The sequence below is a fragment of the Talpa occidentalis genome, unplaced genomic scaffold, assembly GCF_014898055.3.
Source record: "Talpa occidentalis isolate TD23 unplaced genomic scaffold, MPIMG_talOcc4v2.1 talOcc4.4, whole genome shotgun sequence".
Classification (NCBI taxonomy): Eukaryota; Metazoa; Chordata; class Mammalia; order Eulipotyphla; family Talpidae; genus Talpa; species Talpa occidentalis.
The window spans coordinates 134,420,307-134,439,760 of NW_023604295.1; the positions used below are offsets into that span (position 1 = coordinate 134,420,307).

A 19,454-nucleotide genomic window follows, 5' to 3' on the forward strand; every position below is an offset into this window, starting at 1 on the left:
GCAGCGGGCAAGGCAGGAGAGGTCTGCCACACCATATGGTTTGCTCCTTGGCCAGCGGGGAATGGAACCCGTGCTTCAGAGGCTGCTGACAGCTTCACAGTGCATCGCTCAATCCACTGCGCCACCGGGGAGGCCCGATTTAACATTTTTTTGGGACAAGAAGGAACAGTGACAAGTGACACATGACTGTAGATACCACATCAAAATAAAAAATAGTAGTTTTGCTTTTTTTTAAATATGCAAACTTTCAACTGCTGTGTTGTAGTTTAAGTGCTTGTTTGTGAGTAAGCCTAGGAATTAAATTTAGAGCCTAAAAACATTTAACACTTGTATCTAGATTACTTCTTTGTATTCCCTTTATGTTACCATAAAATGCTAGTCACACATACAATTTAAAAATTTTTAGGGGCCTCCCTGGTGGCGCAAGGGGTTAAGCACCGCACTATGAAGCAATCCGCTGCCTCTGCAGCACGAGTTCGATCCCTGGCCAGCCAGGGAGCAACCCACATGGCTAGGCAGACCTCTCCTGTATTGCCCGCTGCTCCCCTCAGCAGTGTGTTTCTGCCTGTTCTGTTCCCCACTCTGTCTCTGGTGAATCCTCTCACCCCCCATATCTCTGGCTTGTAACTCGGCTCTTGTATGCATAAATAAATAAATCTTTAAAAAAAAAATAAAACTTTTTAGTATCCACATAAAATATTAAAAAAAAAATGGTGAGATTCATTTAAGTAACATTTTATTTAACCTGGTTTATCTAAAGTATTATTTCAACATGGGGTCAATATAAAATTATTATTTTTTAATCAAATCTTTTTTTAGATTAATTAATTAGTTAATTAATTAATTTATTAATACAAGCACTGGGTACAGTCAGAAGCACGGGAGGGAATTCACCAGAGAGATTTCACCAGAGCCAGAGTGGGGAGCAGAGCAGGCAAACTGATGAAATACACTGCTGAGTGGAGCAGCGGGCACAGCAGGAGAGGTTTGTTGCACCATGTGGGACTCTCGCCAGGGGCCAGGGATTGAACCGGCGCTGCAGAGGCTGCGGGCAGCTTCGCAGCCCAGCGCTCAACTGCTGCGCCACCAGGGGAGGCCCAAGTTTAACAGTTTTTAACAATTACAGCTCTTTGAAGTTATTTTTCCATGTTCAGAAGGAATATTTACTGAGAATAGTAGATTGTCTTAAAACACTTAAGTTTTCAGTCTTAAAATTCAATACTGAAATTGGAATATGCATACTTCCATTCGTCCTTTATTTTCTGTATGTACTTACTGTGACAAGCCTAATAAGTCTTATATTTCAAGTTTCACTGGTTTGTCTACTTTTATTACTGTATCTTTCAAGTTCCACTTGTTAACATTTAACAACTATTACTAATGTCACCACATTTATAGTCAACTCTCATTTTGATGATGAGCAAGTAGGTAGGTTTATTTTAAAAATCAAACAATTTAGGAGTATAGACAGGACAAGGAAAACATGCAGTTCAAAACATTTCAAAGCAATTCATAGCATTAACAAACCAGAAAATTGTTACTTATCATATTCTCCATGGCTGATATTTGATTATGGGCTCAGACAATTTTAATTTTAAAATGATGAAAACAAGAATGTAATTAGTAGTTTGAAACATTTTAAATTATAGTATTGATTTTTTAAAATTAATACTTGCACCTGGTGAAATATTCAAAAGGGTCAGGTTCTCTTTAGACCTGATACTTCAGCCATCTTGTTTGCTTCCCTATGGATAGCTTTCTTGTAAATTCCTCCACAGCAATTATACACTATTTATTCTCCCTTTTTTTCTTTTGGAGCCCTCACCCCCACCCCATATACTGTAGTATGCTATAAATGCTGCTCTGTGCTTAGTTTTTTAATTTAACTATTCGTATCGGAGATTGTTTTATACCACTGTCTGAAGAAGTTCTTCATTCTTTGTTTTTTACAGCTGCATAGTGAGAATAGAATTGTAAATCATCTCATGTTAAACTAGATGATTTATATGTTGGGAAAATGTTAAAACCATTTTTTCCCCCTTTTTCAGATAATCAGACAGCTAAATGGAGTCTGAGCAGCTGTTCCATAGAGGCTACTATAGAAACAGCTACAACAGTATAACAAGTGCAAGTAGTGATGAGGAACTTTTAGATGGAGCAGGTGTTATTATGGATTTTCAGACTTCTGAAGATGACAATTTATTAGATGGTGACACAGCAGTTGGTAAGTTTGCTATTACAACTCTTAATATTTGTAGTCATGAGTGTCCACTAATAAATATATACATTGTTTTATTGATGTTCAATTTTGGGGTAACTTTCAAAAAAAGTGAGGTGTAAGTCATGAAACTTTAACCATTTTAAAGTATACAACTCAGTGGCATTTAGTGCATTCATATTGGTGTGCACCTGTCACTTCTGTCTAGTTCTAAAACATTTTCTGTGCCAAAAATAAACCTTGTAGCAAAAGAAAATCTTGCATTTGAGTAAAATTTAAAGTCATATAGAGATTTAAAGTTGTATTTAGGGTTCTCAGAGTAACAGAACTGATAGAATATAGATATATAGAAAGAGCTATCACGTGATTGTGGGGGTTGAGACCTCCCACAAAAGAGACCTGCAAATGGAAAGTCCAGGAAAGATGGTGGTATAGTCCACACCCAATCACAGGAGATCTAAAGGAGCCAGAGGTATAAGTCACTGGTTCTAGAGTCCCAGAGGCAGGACTACTGATGACCAGGGCCAGAAGCTAAATGTCCCACTGCAAGCAGATAGCAAATTCACTCTTTCTCTCTCCTTTGTTCTGTTAAAATCCTCAGCTTTTTGGATGATCCCTACTTTTATTGGTGAGGTCATCTTCTTTTATTCATTCTACCTAGCTAGGCTACCAGCTATCTGTGCATCACTTAGCCTAGACAAGTTGACCCATAAAATTAACTATTCCCAATAGTCATCACATTATAAGTGTGGAAACTGATGAATTTCCATAGAGTGAACATACTCATTTAGCTACTTTTCTTTCTTTTTTTCCAGAAAATAAAATATTTAAAATATTCATTTCTTTTTTATTTCTAAATGTCGGAGTTCTTCATTAGACTTGAAAACACTGTAAAACAAGTTCTTGGTAACCTCCAACTTAATCTTCATGACTGTGAATAATTTTGAAACCAGAGGGCATATGAAAAGTCACCTTTCATGTAACTATTTTTAATCAAAAAATAAAATATTACCAACTTACCTAGAAATCACCCTTGTTCCCCTTCCAGTTTTAAAAGTAACTAATATTTTGATGTCTGCCACCATAGATTAGTTTCGCAGGTGTGTAACCTTCATATAAAGTAGAATTATATATACTCTTTGTGTCTGGCAGGGTGTCATTTACTTGTTTTGAGATTTATGTATGTTGTTGAACATAGCAATGATGAATTTATTTTTGCTGTCATGTAGTATCCCATTGTATGAATGTGCTGCCATTCTGTCCATATATTGTTGATGGATGGTTAGTTTTATTTATTTACATTCAGGTTTTGGCTGTTAATGCTGCTGTGAATATGCACCTCTCTTTTAGTGCATATTATAAACAGAATGTTGTGAGCTGTGTATCTTGGGGTGGAAGTTATTAATTATAAGCTACCAGGTACAGTCAGAGACACTTCTGAAGTGGTTGTAGTCTGTATATTCCTACCAGCAGCATGAGAGTGGTTTAGTTGTTCCACATCTTCACCAATTTTTTTATATTACCAGTTTAAAAAATTGTGACTACTCTATTATGGGTGCAGTAGTCTTTACGTTTTGGTTTTAACTTATATTGCTTGACAGCTTATGTGTTTAAATGCCTGTTTGTATGTTTATGGGCTTTTTAGATCGGTGCTTTTGAAGAGCCTATTTTGTCCATATTGCATTCTGATTATGTCTTTTGTCAGTCATATGTATTATAAATGTCTTCACTCACTCTGTGGTGTGCCTTCTCACTCTCTCTTTTTTTTTATTTTAAGATTTATTTATTTATGCATACAAGAGCTGGGGTACGGGCCAGAGAAGCGGGGGCTAAGAGGACTCACCAGAGACAGAGTGGGGAACAGAACAGGCAGACTGAGTGAAATACACTGCTGAGGGGAGCAGTGAGCGAATCAGGAGAAGTCTGCTGTGCCATGTGGGTTGCTCCCTGTCCGGCCAGTGGTCAAACTCGTGCTGCAGAGGCTGTGGATTGCTTCATAGGGTGGTGCTTAACCCCTTGCGCCACCAGGGAGGGCCCTTTCTCACTCTCTTAATGCCATCTTTTGATGACAAGGTCATTAGTTCTAATGAAATCCATTTAATCTCTTTGATTATTTTTTTTTGTGTTCTGCTTTAAGAAATCTTCCCATGCCCCAAGGTCATAAAGATATACTCCCATTTTCTTCAATAGGTTTTATTTTGTGTGTTTTTCACATTTAGATTTATAATTTGCCTGCATCTTTTATATGTGATATGAATTAAGGGTTTAGATTCCTTTTTTTCCCCATATGGATAACTAATTGAGCCAGTATCATTTATTCTGAAAAATCCTTCTACTCCCCGGTGTACTGCAGTGATATCATTGTCATCTATTAAGTGAATGTATTTCAGTAGGTCTATTTCTAAATTTCCTTTCTGTTATATTGAAATATTTGTCTATCCTTACATCAAAAATGCAACATAGATAAGAATTTTGATTTTTTTACTTGAGTCTGTTATAATTAGTAGTCCATTTATATTTAATGTTTCAAAGCTGGCACCTTTCAATTTGCCTCATTATTTTTTTTTCTGTTCTTGCCTATAACTTGTTATAATTCTCTTACATTTGTTGGGTTACTCTAGAAGTTGTTAACTCTGCTTATTCTATAGATTACATTCATGTATTGGGCATACATTCCGAGAAATAATGTTGTTAGGTGATTTCGTTGTTGTATGACATCATAGAGTGTGCTTACATACACCGAGATGGTATTGCCTATCACCTGAGTTCTATATAGGGACCACCTTTGTGTATGCACTGCATTGTTGACTGAAACATTGTGATGTGGTGCATGACTTGTAGAACTCTTAACTACTGCATGGAACATTTAAGGTTCTTAGAATACCTTTTATATCCCCCCTGCTTTTCATGCATTTTTTGCTCTCTCTGTAAATTTTCCATGTATTTTAAACTTCATAAGACATTATTATTGTTTGTGCAGTCAATGTCTGTTTAGATTTAGCTGCTTCTTTATACTTTCTTCATTACTTTTCATTTTTTTTTTTTTTTTTTAAATAGAGGCATGTTTTTTATTTATTTATTTGTTTGTTTGTTTGTTTTGTTTATACATGCACTGGGTACAGTCAGAAGCGCGGGAGGGTGAGAGAATTCACCAGAGCCAGAGCGGGGAGCAGAGCAGGCAGAAGGACCGAAGTACACTGCCGAGGGGAGCAGCGGGCGGCAGGAGAGGTCTGCGCGCCATGTGGGACCCTCCTCCGGTGGCCGGGGAGCAGCCAGGGATCGAACCAGCGCCGCAGAGGCCGCGGGCAGCTTCGCAACCCAGCGCTCAACCGCTGCGCCACCAGGGAGGCCCTCATTTTTTTTTTTTTTTTAATTTTTATTTATTTATTTTTATAGAGGCATGTTTTATTTATTTATTTGTTTGTTTTTTGTTTATACATGCACTGGGTACAGTCAGAAGCCCGGGAGGGCGAGAGAATTCACCAGAGCCAGAGCAGGGAGCAGGCAGGCAGAAGGACCAAAGTACACTGCTGAGGGGAGCAGCGGGCGGCAGGAGAGGTCTGCGCGCCATGCGGGACCCTCCTTCGGTGGCCGGGGAGCAGCCGGGGATCGAACCAGCGCCGCAGAGGCCGCGGGCAGCTTCGCAACCCAGCGCTCAACCGCTGCACCACTGGGGAGGCCCTACTTTTCATTCTTTACTGCATCTTCATGTCTGAGTTATCTTTGTATTAAAGAACTCTCATTAACATTTCTTCTATCAGCTGCCAGTAGTTAAGTTCATTCATTTTTTTTTCTTTTTTCCCTTTTCACACCCTACCTTGAGATTTGGCCGACCCTTTTTTTTTAATTAAAAATTTTTTAATGAAGTACCATTGTTTTTACATCCTCGTTACTGTTTTGACAGGATTTCTCCCCTCGTGTGGTCACTATAATTCTTCTACCACCAAAGCACCTGTAGTCCTCTACCATAGTCCACAGGGCTGCCCCTCCTGTCACCTGGTTCACTTTCTTTTTAAAATAAAAGTCTTTGTTTTACCTTTACTTGAAGGTTATTTTGTGTAGCCACATTCCAGATTTACAATTATCTTATTTGAACATTTTGAATGTGATTTTCTGGTGTTTGCCTTCTGTTACTTCTGTTGAAAAGTTAGCTATCAGTCTTAATTGCCCCCCATCCCAATTGGGCTATTTGAAGACTTTTTTTCTTGGTCTTTGGTTTTCAGAAATTTAAAGAGGCTATGTCTAAATATGGTTTTCTTTGTATTTATCCTGACTGAGGTTATTAGAGTTTCCTGAATTAAGATTTGACTTTATTTTTCATCTCTGGATGACTTTGTCTAGTATATGTATCCTTATAATGTTGTTTTTGCCATTTTCACTCTCCTTTTAGGACTCCAGTTACGTGTGTTAGTTCTTTTCACCAAGACCCTCATGTTGCTTATGCTCTCATCATTATTTTCTATTCTTTTTTTCTTTTCATCTGGATATTTTATTTAATTTTAAGGAATGCAGTAACTGGATTGTCTTTAAGGATATGTTTAGTTTTGTCAGAAATTGCCAGGCTGTCTTCTGAAGTATCTGTACTATTTTACATGCATATAAATGGGAGTTTCTGTTGCTCCACATGTATGTCAGCATTTGTTCTTGTGTGTGTTTTGGATGTTACCTTTTACAACAGTTGTCTAGTGGTATCTCATTTTAGATCAAGTTTTTAGGTTTTTTTTCAGACTTATAATTTCCACTTGATTAATTATTTAGATAGATTTTTTTTTTATTCAGGGATTCTCTGTCTGACTTTTGGGAACACATTTAAAGTCCAATTCTGAATATTTTAATATTTGGATCACCTATGTGTCTATTCTCATTGCTTGATTTTCTCTTGATTTTCCATCTTTTGACTTTTGTTGGCTTTGTAATTTTTGATTGGATCGTGGATATTTTAAGCAAAAAAGTATCTATGCTTTGGATGATATCGTCACCAAAGTTTACTTAATTAATTTTATCTGCAAACAGGAAGTCTTAGAAGCAAATTACATTGATTACCTTAAAGACTGAGAAAGTTTGCCACATGGTTTCAGACTTCTGAGAGTTAGCCTATTTTTGGCTTATTTTGTTATTAGGGCATGCTCTTGAGGACTTTAGTAATAAGTTTGTAATAGTAATAGTAATAAGTTTAGTAATAAGTTTAGTAATAAGTAATAAGTAATTAGTAATAAGTAATAAGTAAAAATCAAGACATTTTCTCTCTGATGGGCACTGACATTCAGTTTTAGCTTCCTGGCATTTTAAGACTATTGACAGTTCTGCCCTATCATAGTCTCCTAATTGCTGCGTTTTGCCTTATTTCTCAGTCTTTGCTCATGAACTTTAGGAATCAAATGTTTAGTGGAAACACGTATTGGAATGAACCTTTTTGTCCCTTTTCTCTGGAGTATTGACATAGAATAGTCTTTATTGCCTTAATGTTTCTGAATGTGAAATATTTTTTCATTGACCTCATCGGACTGCTAGAAACTCAACCTTCACTTTTTGCTGGGCTTCTCAGTCTGTACTTACGAATCAGGAAATGACTCAAGGCCAAATAGTGGTTGAGACTCTAAGTTCACCTCTTTTTGCTTCACTTATTTTCAGAATTTTTGAGCTTCAGGTTCCTAATGCCTTGTTTTCTCTCTGGCTGCTTTGGATGTTCTCTGATTTAAAAAAAAAATGCAATGTTTGGCTCTTATTAGTGATTTGCTCTCTTAATCACTGTTGGATTTTACCCCCTAATTTTGATTACATAGTTATAAGTCAGATGAACACATGTATTCCTAATTTGAAAAGTTATGTGACATTTAACAACATACCCTTTTTCTCTGTTTAAGTAGCTCTTTGGTCTGCTAAGTGAGGTAAAAAGGAAAAAGAGTACCTAGCTTTTTCCATCTTTCCGCATTTTAGCAGGTATAGGTAATATCTTCATTCATGGTCTTCAATAGGAGAGAGTGCCAAGTAAGAACATAGGGGCAAGGACACAAAGAAAAAGAATTTTCTTTTGTTGTTCTTTTTCTTACTTGGATGTATAATTTTCTTAGAATATCATCAGACTTCTTCCTACATTACTGACCAGACTTGAAGTCATATATCTAGACTGATCACTAATGAAGAGGAGTGGGATTATTGATTAATTAAAACAATCATGACTCATTTCCTAATTTGAAATTAGGTATATTGCCAACCAAACAAAATAAGATCTTATTACTAAGGAAGAAGTTGGAATCGACTATAGTGTAAGCAACCATTGGTACAGATTATGCCCTCAAAGTTAGTCTAGTTGAAGGTAAAAGATGTGGAATAGCAGTTACCAATAACTCTAAGTGTTAAATTGGTTGGTATATATTCTAAAGGTTATATCTAGGAACAAATAGTATTATTTTGAAACTCCTTTAGATTGTGGAGAGTATCCTAGGGGAAAATAATGCATGAAGTTCTAGCAGGAGGACTAAGCATTATTTAGTGAGATAGTGAATGTCTTGTAAAGAAAGTGATATCCTGTTTTTCAGCATAACTGATATGGTCCTGTGTACAGTTAGTAGGAAGAGAATGCTCTAGAAGAAGTTGGGGTTTCAGATGTGCCAGGACAGATGTCAGGAAAAGCTCATTTTTGTGTCATAGTATCTAGGATACATGGAAGTGGACAGGAGGACAAGCATTTGGGTATTAAATACTTTTTATGACTCAGTATCTTTTTAGTGTACCAAAAAAGATTATTATTAATTACTGGAAATACCTATAGTGTTTTTGGCATATGGATTGAATGAAAGTCTTATATTCCTTGACTTTCAAATTGTAGACCTGAATTTACGTCCTTGCTGTGAGTACTAGCTTTGTGACTTCTGCAACTCACTTAGCCTCTTTATACCACCTTGGTTTTGTCCTGTTTAAACAGTGGTAGAACTGTTTAAATGATTGCTCTGAGAATTATGTAGAGACCTTAACATATAAATCATGTATATAGAATCCTTAGAACAATAACTGGCTTTTGTGGGAGGACTGATTTAAGTGTATGATTTGTTTCTATTTTCTTCTATGTCCCTTTCCCTTTAGATATTTTAGATTCTGTCCCCTCAAATTTAAGCAGTTTCCTTTTACTTTGGCATTCAAGTGAAATGTCAGAAACATTCACAGTAATATTTAAAAAAAAAGGATATAACTCTAAAACTCAAATAAAACATCTGAATTAGAGATGTAGAGACAGCTACTTTGGACTTCACTGACTCTAGTATATAATAGAATTAGTTGTTTCTTGCTCTTGTTCTGAAAATAGTGTAAAGAGATGGGTTTACTAATCTCAAAAATGGAATCAGTGTTGTCAGATTGGAATAAATTCTTAATAATTTAGTATATAGTGATTAAAAAATAGGATATTATATCTCATAAGAATGATTGACTAGTAGTATCAATTAAAAATTTCAGCTGGTGTGAATGGTTGAGAAGTTAGACTTGATACATGTATTACATTATATATATATTTAATTTGAGTGAGTCATTTTAGTAAGTAAATAAATTTTTTGAGGAAAATGTACAATTTTTCATTACAAGAAGAAGAAAGAAAGGGCCTGAATTTTGTTGTCAGATTCATATTCATTAAAGGGAACCATATGGCTCTTGCTTCATAGAAAATGAAAGACATAAATGTTCATTAGTACAGTTTTAGTATTACCCTTAGATAGGAGTACTTCATTTGGAGTAGAATTTAATGAGATTAGCTGATGAACTACCTATAGTCAACCAACTGTTTAGAAAATTAAATGTCAGCAATTAATTTGTAATAATCATGCTAATGAGTTTAAAATTTAGGTTCTTATGTTTTTTCTCATGTCTGAGATGGGAATAATATGGTTCATTTCAAACTGAGAGAATGTGAATGTGAGAGAAATGATTGAGTTGAGAGGGCTTATTCCTAGAAGCTTATTTCCCTATCTATAGATAAACCTAAAAAAAAAAAAAAACCAACAAAACACAACTTTGGAAATACTAAAATGCAAATGTAAAGTGTCCCCCCACCCCCCCGAAATCTTGGGGCATTTGGTGACACAGGGTTAGATTTTTTTTATTCAGGGTCTTGTGACCTTTCCCTAGGTACTAAAACTTACCTCACCTTCTGCACTATTGCCTTCAAAGTATTGAATTCTGTCATTTCCATTTGACTGTATTGAGAGTTTTAGGTTTATTCAGAATACTTTTGATTTTATTTGTTTCATATTATTTCTGGGTGGGATGTTCAGAAAAACTGTCTCAACTAGAACATTTTGTGAAATGATTAGGGAGTGACCATGCTAGAGGCTGCTGGCTACCTACCAGAACTCCTCTCAGGGCGAAGCTGAACTTCACAGTCCAGGGTTTTAGCCCTTTCTTAGACCTGCGGCCTGTGGACACAGAAGCAGGGTATCAGCATCATGTAACCAAACTCTCTCTTAGGAGTGGATTCAAATTAACCAGGTTTGTAGATCTTGTTAGGTGTTTTAAAAATGCAGTTTTAGGGCCTCCCTGGTGGCGCAGTGGTTGAGCGCTGGGTTGCGAAGCTGCCTGCAGCCTCTGCAGAGCCGGTTCAATCCCCGGCTGCTCCCCGGCCACCGGGCGAGGGTCCCACATGGCGCGCAGACCTCTCCTGCCACCCGCTGCTCCCCTCAGCAGTGTACTTTGGTCCTTCTGCCTGATCTGCTCCCTGTTCTGGCTCTGGTGAATTCTCTCACCCTCCCGCGCTTCTGACTGTACCCAGTGCTTATATAAATAAATAAATAAATCTTTAAAAAAAAAAAATGCAGTTTTAAATGGTCCCACCACTATGGAAAGCTGTGTGAAGGACGCTCAAGCTACTAAAAAACGGAGCTACCATACAACCCAGCAATTCTATTTCTAGTAATCTACCGAAAGCTCACAAAAACATTTACTCGAAAGGAAACCTACACTCCTGTTTATTGCAGCACTATTTATAATAGCTAAGATAAGGAAACAACTTAAATGCCCCAAAACAGATGACTGGATTAAGAAGATGTGAGATATCTATATCTATATCTATCTGTGTACACATGTATATATCTGTGTACACATGTACACACACAATGGAATACTATTCAGCAATTAAAAAGAAACCCATGACATTTGTAGCAACATGGTTAGAGCTGGAAGAGATTATGCTCGGTGAAATGAGCCAGAAGGAAAGAGAAAAATATCAGATGGTTTCACTTATAGGAGGAACATAGGGTAACCAAACATGGATTAGGAAAATAAAAAGACAGACTGTGAATAGGAGGCATTCAGCTGGGGAAGGGGAGGGAGAAGGATCAAAAGGGGAGGGCAAAGGAGGGAAGAGCACAAGAGACTATGCTGACAGTTCATGGGTGTGTTGGTGGTGGTAATTTTATGGGGATTACACCTGAAAGGAGAATGAACAACAATATAAATAAGTAAATAAGTAAATAAATAAACAAGTGCAGTTTTATTTACAGTGAGGAATATATCAATGTTCTGTTTTACTCAAAAGGAGGACTATGAAAGCAGCTTATGTAGACATACAAAATCCAATACGTATTTGAGAAGGGTAAAGGGAATACAATAGGAAGTGACAGCAAATGTAGAGATAAATGAGGCCAATAAAAATTTTACCAATACACTTTATGAGGGGAGACCACACATTTGGTTGTAAACTTTGTAGCAGCAGGTGAAATGAAGCAACTTATTTGTTTAAATGATTTACCATGTTCATAAAAGAAAACCCAACCAGTTTCTCAGCATACTCCCTGTTACTGATCTTAAGTTGTGAGTGACATTATAAAGTGATTACTATCTAGTGTACTAAACTGATTATCAAGAATATAATTAGGGCTTCTCTGGTGGCTTAGGGGTTAAATCTCAGCACTATCACCATTTTGATCCCTGGCCAGGGAGCTAATCCACATATGGTGCAGTAAACTTCTCCTGTCTTACCCACTGCTTCCCTTAGCAGGGTATTTCAGAAAATCTGCCTCTTCTGCTTCCCACTCTGTCTTTGGTGAATCCTCGCAACCTCTGCACCTATGGCCTGCACCCCAGTTCTTCTACACAGAGATAAAAGTTAAAAAAAAAGAAAAAAAATAAATAGCAGTGGTTTTCATAGAGCTTTTATTATAATATCCATCATTCTTGCCTAATTGAATCACAAGATGTATCTTTGTAATGGCACCATTATGGCATAAGCATTGATTATTTGTAAAGGTCTGGCAGGATCCATAGGTGTATTTTAGAGTGTCATTGTATGGATGGACTGTACAGATAGTTTCAGGAAGTCATCAATATATATTATTATTATTATTTTTTTTTTTGCTGAGCTTTGATATATATTAGGTAGCAATGACTTGGAATCATAACTTGGGATTATGAGAGGCCTATGTATTTACATTAATTAATTTTCTTTAAGAACTGAAGAGTCCAATAAAATCTAACTGACTAGAACCACTAGAGGCCTCTTAGTGAAAAGTGGAGACTATAGGAGACTATAGCTTGGGCAAGGTCAGGAATCTTTTGTTAAAAATATTTCCTACCTGTTAGAAAACATAGATTAATGATTAGCAGAATGTCCAAACCTTATTTCTCTTATGACAAAACCATGATAATTTATGCAATGGTAAATTTTAAAAGGAGTAGCAACCACAGACATTCAAAAAAAAGTAAAACAAAACAAAGCACTCTCGGAAGTATCTACAAAATACCTGACTTTGAGTAATATTTCTTGTTAGTGTATCTTTTAAGGCAGGAGTTTTCAGAACTTTTATTCTCAGGATCCCTTTCTATTATTAAAAAATTATTGAGAACTCTAGCAAGCTTTTTTTCTTTAATGTAGGTTATTTCTTTTTTGTTGTTTTTTTTTAATTACTTTTTTTTTAAAGATTTATTTTATTTATTTATACAAGCACTGGGTACAGTCAGAAGCACGGGAGGGTGAGAGAATTCACCAGAGCCAGAGCGGGGAGCAGAGCAGGCAGAAGGACCGAAGTGCACTGCTGAGGGGAGCAGCAGGCGGCAGGAGAGGTCTGCGCGCCATGTGGGACCCTCGCTTGGTGGCCAGGGATCGAACCAGCGCTGCAGAGGCCGCGGGTAGCTTCACAAACCAGCGCTCAACCTGCGCCACCGGGGAGGCCCAATGTAGGTTATTTCTATCAGTATTTATGATTAAAATCTAAAATCACAAACCTTTATTATTTAAAAATAATTTATTTAAAAATAACAAACTCATTGCATTGTAAGATCAATAACATTTTAATGAAATATAGATTTTTTCAAAACAAAAATAATTTCAGATACATTTCACATTTTTGCAAATTCCTCTAATGTCGGTCTTACTAGAAAACATCTAGTTTCTAATATCAGCTTCTCCATTCAATCTGAGATTTAGCTATATATGAATATAGATAGTGAGAAAGGGAGGCAATACTTTAGTAGCCTTTGCAGATCGTTTTGAATATTTTTCTTTGATGCTTCAGCAAAACCCAACAAACGATAATTCCTTAAGTGTTAATTGCAATTTAGCTGAAGCTGAAAGCATGGCATTTAGTGAATCTGTACTTAATGTAAATTTGGGTATATTTGCATTTTAATATTTCTAGAATTTAGAACTCTTTTTTAAACTTTTTAAAAAAACATTTATTTATTTGTGCATACGGGAACTGCCGGGGATCGAACTGGTGCCGGGGATCGAACTGGTGCCGCAGACGCTGCGGATAGCTTCCTAGTACTGTGCTTAACCCCTTGTACCACCAGGGAGGCCCTAAAATTTGGAACTCTTAATGTCTTTTTCTCAGTCGTTGTACCAGCTTGTTATTCATATATGAGCATATTTGACAAATAAATACCTTGAAAGGGGACTGGTTAGGCGTTAAAAATATTAGCCATTTTTGGTCCTGATTTTGAAAAAGTGGTTGATGTATGATGTTTATGAGAGAAACTTCATATTTGTAGTCATGTGATAGATTGAGTAACCAGTCAGCTATGTTGAAAACTAAAACTTAGGTTGTGGAGTATAAATGTAACAAAATCAGTGTTTTTTCAGTATCCTGGCTTCTCATTTTTGAGAATTTCCTCTTCTTTTGTGCTGCATTGAGTTTGTGGCTAAGTAGTTTGAATTGTTCATGAAAGCCTTGTTCTTTCTGTCTCTCTTTTTGTTTTGGGAGTTTAGTGCCATAGGTATATCCCAATGTAAATGGAAAACGGAAATATTTAATGGATTAATCTTGTATTTGATTGAGGAGTAAAGGATTTGATTTTTTAAATTAATGTTCATGTTATACTGATTTGATTATAAACCATTCTTTAAAAAAGATCTCTTCATTATAGACCATTTAACAATTTACAGAAGTTTAGGGCATAGTATTATGTACATTTTTGTACTCATCACTTGGCTTAAATTATTGCTTTATGGCCAACTTTGTTTCATTGCTACTATTTCCCTCGATTTTTTTTTTTAAAGATTTATTTATTTTTATACAAGAGCTGAGGCACAGGCCAGAGGCACGGGAGGGTGAGAGGATTCACCAGAGACAGAGTAGGGAACAGAGCAGGCAGACTGACTGAAATACACTGCTGAGGGGAGCAGCAGGAGAGTCAAAAGAGGTCTGCTGCACCATGTAGGATTCTTGCTGGCCGGCCTGGATTGGCCTGGCACTGCAGAGGCTGCGGACAGCTTCACAGCGCTGCACTCAATCCGCTGCACCACCGGGGAGGCCCCCCCTCAATTATTTTTTTTAAAGATTTATTTATTTATGCATACAAGTGCTGTGGCACAGGCCAGAGATGCCGGGTATGTGTGTCTGTGTGTGTGTGTGTGTGGGGGGGGAGGGTTGTTGTTAGAGGATTCACCAGAGACAGAGTGGGGAACAGAACAGGCAGACTGACTGAAGTACACTGCTGAGGGGAGCAGCGGGCGAGGCAGGAGAGGTCTGCTGCTCCATGTGGGATGCTCCGTGGCTGGCCGGGGGATCGATCTCGTGCTGCAGAGGGTGCAGATTGCTCCACAGTGCTGTGCTTAACCCCTTGCATCACCAGGTATGCCCTATTTCCCCCGATTATTTTGATATAAATCTGAAATATATCCTTTTAGACAGACAGACAGAAAGAAAAAGACTCTCCTTGATTAAAAGTAAATCAGGTTCCTGTTAATCCTCTTTCCAGTTAGGCCGTGACTTTTGTGTCCAATTTTTGCATCACCCAATTTTGGCAAGAATTCTTTTAAGTTGATTTAGCTAGATTTCTTTCTCCCCCAGGCCCTATTACTCTCATTCTCTGCGATTCTGCAGGTGGTATCTGCTCTGATCTCCTAGGCCTGTGACCTGAAAGAATCTTGTTAGCTCTGTTCAGCCACAATTCCCCCTCACCCCACGATTCCTTTTCATAATTTTCTATCCATTGACACTCCTACCCCACCCTTTTGCTCCTTGATTGTAAATTTGCACTTTTCCTTGTGTTATCGGGAGTTGAGCCCGGTTCTGTGTTGAGGTCTCTTTCCTCTGTTGCAATAATCCTGAATAAAAACTTCTATCATTTTAACTACTGTCCTGCTCTCTTTTTTATTATATATAACACATATATGTGTTTCAAATATATGTATTTATTTATATATTTATATATGCATGTAACATATGCAATGTTTATGTGTATATTTCATCATATATTCCTGAAAGTTGATAATATTTCAGAGGCCACTATTAAATCTTAAATGAGTAAGTACTTAAAATCAAGTATCTTGTTCTTGTGTATTTCACATTTACCCATTTGTTTCATAGAACAATTACATATTTAAATTAAGTTATATGTATCCTAAATGTTGTGTAGTGCTGTCTAAGGAATACCATCTTTTTATTTCGTGGCACTGAAGCAACATGGCTATTTCAGGAGTCTCTTAATCTATAGGACTCACCTCAGAGGTAACTGTAAAATTTTGAACTTTGATCCTAAAAAGGATCATTTTTTTGAATGACAGTTTCAAGCAAAAAGTTGTTTTATTTTTGCATTTAATAAAAAATTACTAACAAAGAGAGAGAACTTCAGGACATGTTTTACTAAAAGCCTCCTCTCTCCCCTTATAAAAGCACAAAATCTTTGTGAAGTAGAAAAAGTAGAAAGATAAGAGAGGAAAGTTATCTACCTAGTAAGTAAATCTTTGTCTAGTTTCATATACATTAAACAGTTAAGTTACTTAGTATGTTGATGAGCTTCCTTTCCCCTCAAAAGCTTGAGTGTCTCACTAGCTAGTTCCTTGAAGGAGGGAAACAAGAGCCGGCCTAAGGGGATTAGTGAGGTAAAACACTATTCAGATGTTCAGTCAAAACTAAAATTGCAATTTACATTTTTAAAATTCACAGTAGAAGTCTGCAGTATATTTTAGATAAAGAATAGACTTTTAAGAAAAATCTATTGAGTCTGATTTGTTCGAGTTCTTTATTGTCATAAGTCACATTACTGTTTAAAATGAGCACATTAATATTATATAGTCACAACCGTATTATAGCATTGCTCCCATTTTTCTGCATTAAAAATGAAAAAGGGCATTGTCCACATCTAGAATTTATTTTTCATATCTTTGCATTAAACACACTTTGTTCCTTTTATATTTATCTTAAAATAGAAAAGAAGTGTTCCTATTGTTTCCATATAGTTGCTGCCTACATTATCTATAGAAGCTGTATTGTGAGCGCTTTAAAATTCTCAAACCGGTTTTGTCTGTAATACTTGGAGCTTAAAATTCTCAAACCAGTTTTGTCTGTTATGCTTGGCGCTTAGTCATCATCATACGTAGCAGGACCTGATTAAGAAGGCTGTTCCGCCTCTAAACCTTGCTAGATTGTAGCCACTAGCAACCAAGCTGCGATAATTTCCCTTTGATGACATCATCCACTGTGGAAGAACCCAGTTGCTTCAGCGAGTGAAACTACATGCAGTTCTAACCCTCATCAAATATGGCATCTCCCCTGCCTGCTGCAGCAGGGGTAGAAAAAATGCCACTGTCTTTTTAAGCTAGCAAGCTTTTCTTTTTCTTTTTCTTCTTTTTTAAAATTCTAATCATGGATGCTGCTTCTGATCCCTATTTGCCTTATGACGGGGGAGGAGACAATATTCCCTTGAGGGAATTACATAAAAGAGGTAATGCCATTGCTATGAATCCTCTGTTGGTATGTTTTGCATGCGGCTGGGTGGTTCTCTAGTTTAAACAGGTTATTGGTTGTCCTTTCAATACTGCAGTGTGTTGTTTGGTTGCCCTGTGTTGTTCGTAAGCCGCAAATGTAACCTTCGGAATGCTTCTGTAGTCCCTGATTGTTTTCTCTGTGCAGATTAGTACTGCTTTAGATACTGCTTTAGATCACATCGGACTCTGTCTCCGACTCCATCTTCTGTGGGAAAATCCTCTTTCTACTTCACTGCGAAAATGAATTAATCTGCTTTTACATCCGGCTTAAGTCATGTTGCTTAGCACCTACAAAGTAATTTTTTCTTCCTTTGGCAAACATGTCCTTTAATTTACACAGAGAAATTAAGCGTGTCTGTGTTCCATCCGATTTCAGCTGCTGCCAATTACCGTGTAGCTTTTATACCATATAGTAAATTTACCTATATTCTAGAATACTTTAAAATGGTAATAAAGATAAACAAATTTACATATTAATATTTTCATTTAATGTGCATTTCAGCTAGTTAACATTAACGGCATTGTCTTTCGCAGGTATCTTGTCAAAATTGATATGATAAAAACATTTAGGGTAATTTCTACACATCAGAGAAAAAATGGTCAATAGGTTATTAAAAAAAAAAAGAACAACAGAAAAATACCCAGCATTCATGTTATTCTTTCTGCAGACACTACCTTGATCTCCTTAAAACTGATTCCAGTGTTAATTAAACTGCTCTTTTTTAATTTTTCTAAAACTGGTTATGTTACAGAGCAACCCCCTAACAGTTATTCTAAAAATAGATTGGTTGGCAACTGTTATTCTGGGAAAAAAATTGAACCTTAATAAAAATCTCTTCATTTATGAATGACATTAATTTGAATTATTGCCTGATATTGTAAACTCACTTTCAGTTTAACATAAACTTCTAATTATGAAGTAAACAAGGAAGTTATGATTTTTCCTGAGCATTTTTAACCACTTTTATATAAATTTATTTTCTATTTTGATAACTTTTTTTAGTATTAAGTTCCATTGGAATTAAAAAAATGTCAAAGTGTTCTACAAATATTTATTGATTCAGTTGTGTCTGCTATAGTGTGTTGGAGTCTGAACAGTTGAAATATTATCCTCTATTATGCTATCGTTAGTAAAAGTTTGCATTTCAGATTTTCAGAAAAACTATAAGATCATATTACATATTATGCTTTTTTATAGAGTTGCCCTCCTAAGATTTCAATATATATAAATCCATATACATGTAATTTTAGAATATTTGAGTAAATACCTAAAAGAAAACAATAAAAATTCCTTATAATCTTATTACCTGAAGTTTTTTTTTATTTTCTAATTCTTAATGTGACCATAGTTCTCCATTTTCCTATATTCCCATCCTGTTTTTTGTAAGAATTTCTTTGAACAGGAAGCAACGTGAATGAATGGTGACTATTCACTTGTCACATTTATTTGCTAATCAGTAATTAAGCTGTAAAACAAGACAGACTGTGTTTTCTCTGACCTATTACAACATCAGTTTGTTGATGATAATAAACCAGAACGCCTGGTATTGGAAAATTTAAATTGTCAGTATTAAGCTTGACAGTCTGATAGAATTTACTTGTAGACTCCATTTCTGTATCAGATATACAAATAATAAGTTAGTGAAAGCTGTTGTGAGAGGAAGGATGGTTACTGATATGGCTATTACCAAAATACAGGTTTTTCATTTCTATTGTATTTTCATAAAGAGTCATTTAGGAATCTTGCTTAAGGCTTAAATTAGTCCAATTCGTGGCAACTCATGTAGGTTCCTTATTCCTTAATGAGACTTAATGTAAACAGTGCTATTTGAAAGTGACATTGTTATTATAGTACAGATCAGCTGATTATTACTTTATACTATAGTATTTAAAGTAAAATTTTGTTCTCCATAATTGTGACCCATTGTAGCCATGGGTCAACACAAAGAAACTAGAATTGTGTAAACAAACCATAAATCAAGAAAATGGACTCAATTTTCTTGTGAGAACAAATTACAATGACTAAAACTATCTCTGAAAGCT

The 19,454-nt window shown here is 36.2% G+C and overlaps 1 protein-coding gene across 6 annotated transcripts in view; it reads left to right on the plus strand.

The window, feature by feature from the left end:
* The window catches only part of CLCN3 (chloride voltage-gated channel 3), a 74,405-nt gene that overhangs the window by 9,940 nt on the left and 45,011 nt on the right, over positions 1-19,454 (plus strand). For 3 of the 6 annotated variants that reach the window (XR_008554026.1, XM_037526429.2, XM_054701043.1), the window contains exon 2: positions 2,049-2,224. The exons of 1 other annotated variant lie outside the window; for it this stretch is intronic. Coding sequence is in view for 4 of the 5 variants with exons in the window: in XM_037526429.2 (XP_037382326.1) it covers positions 2,065-2,224 (160 nt within the window). In the remaining variant the exon portion in view is untranslated. Of the gene's footprint in view, positions 1-2,048; positions 2,225-17,075; positions 17,369-19,454 lie in introns of those variants that run through there. 2 more of the 6 variants (XM_037526426.2, XM_037526428.2) reach the window with 2 other exon arrangements.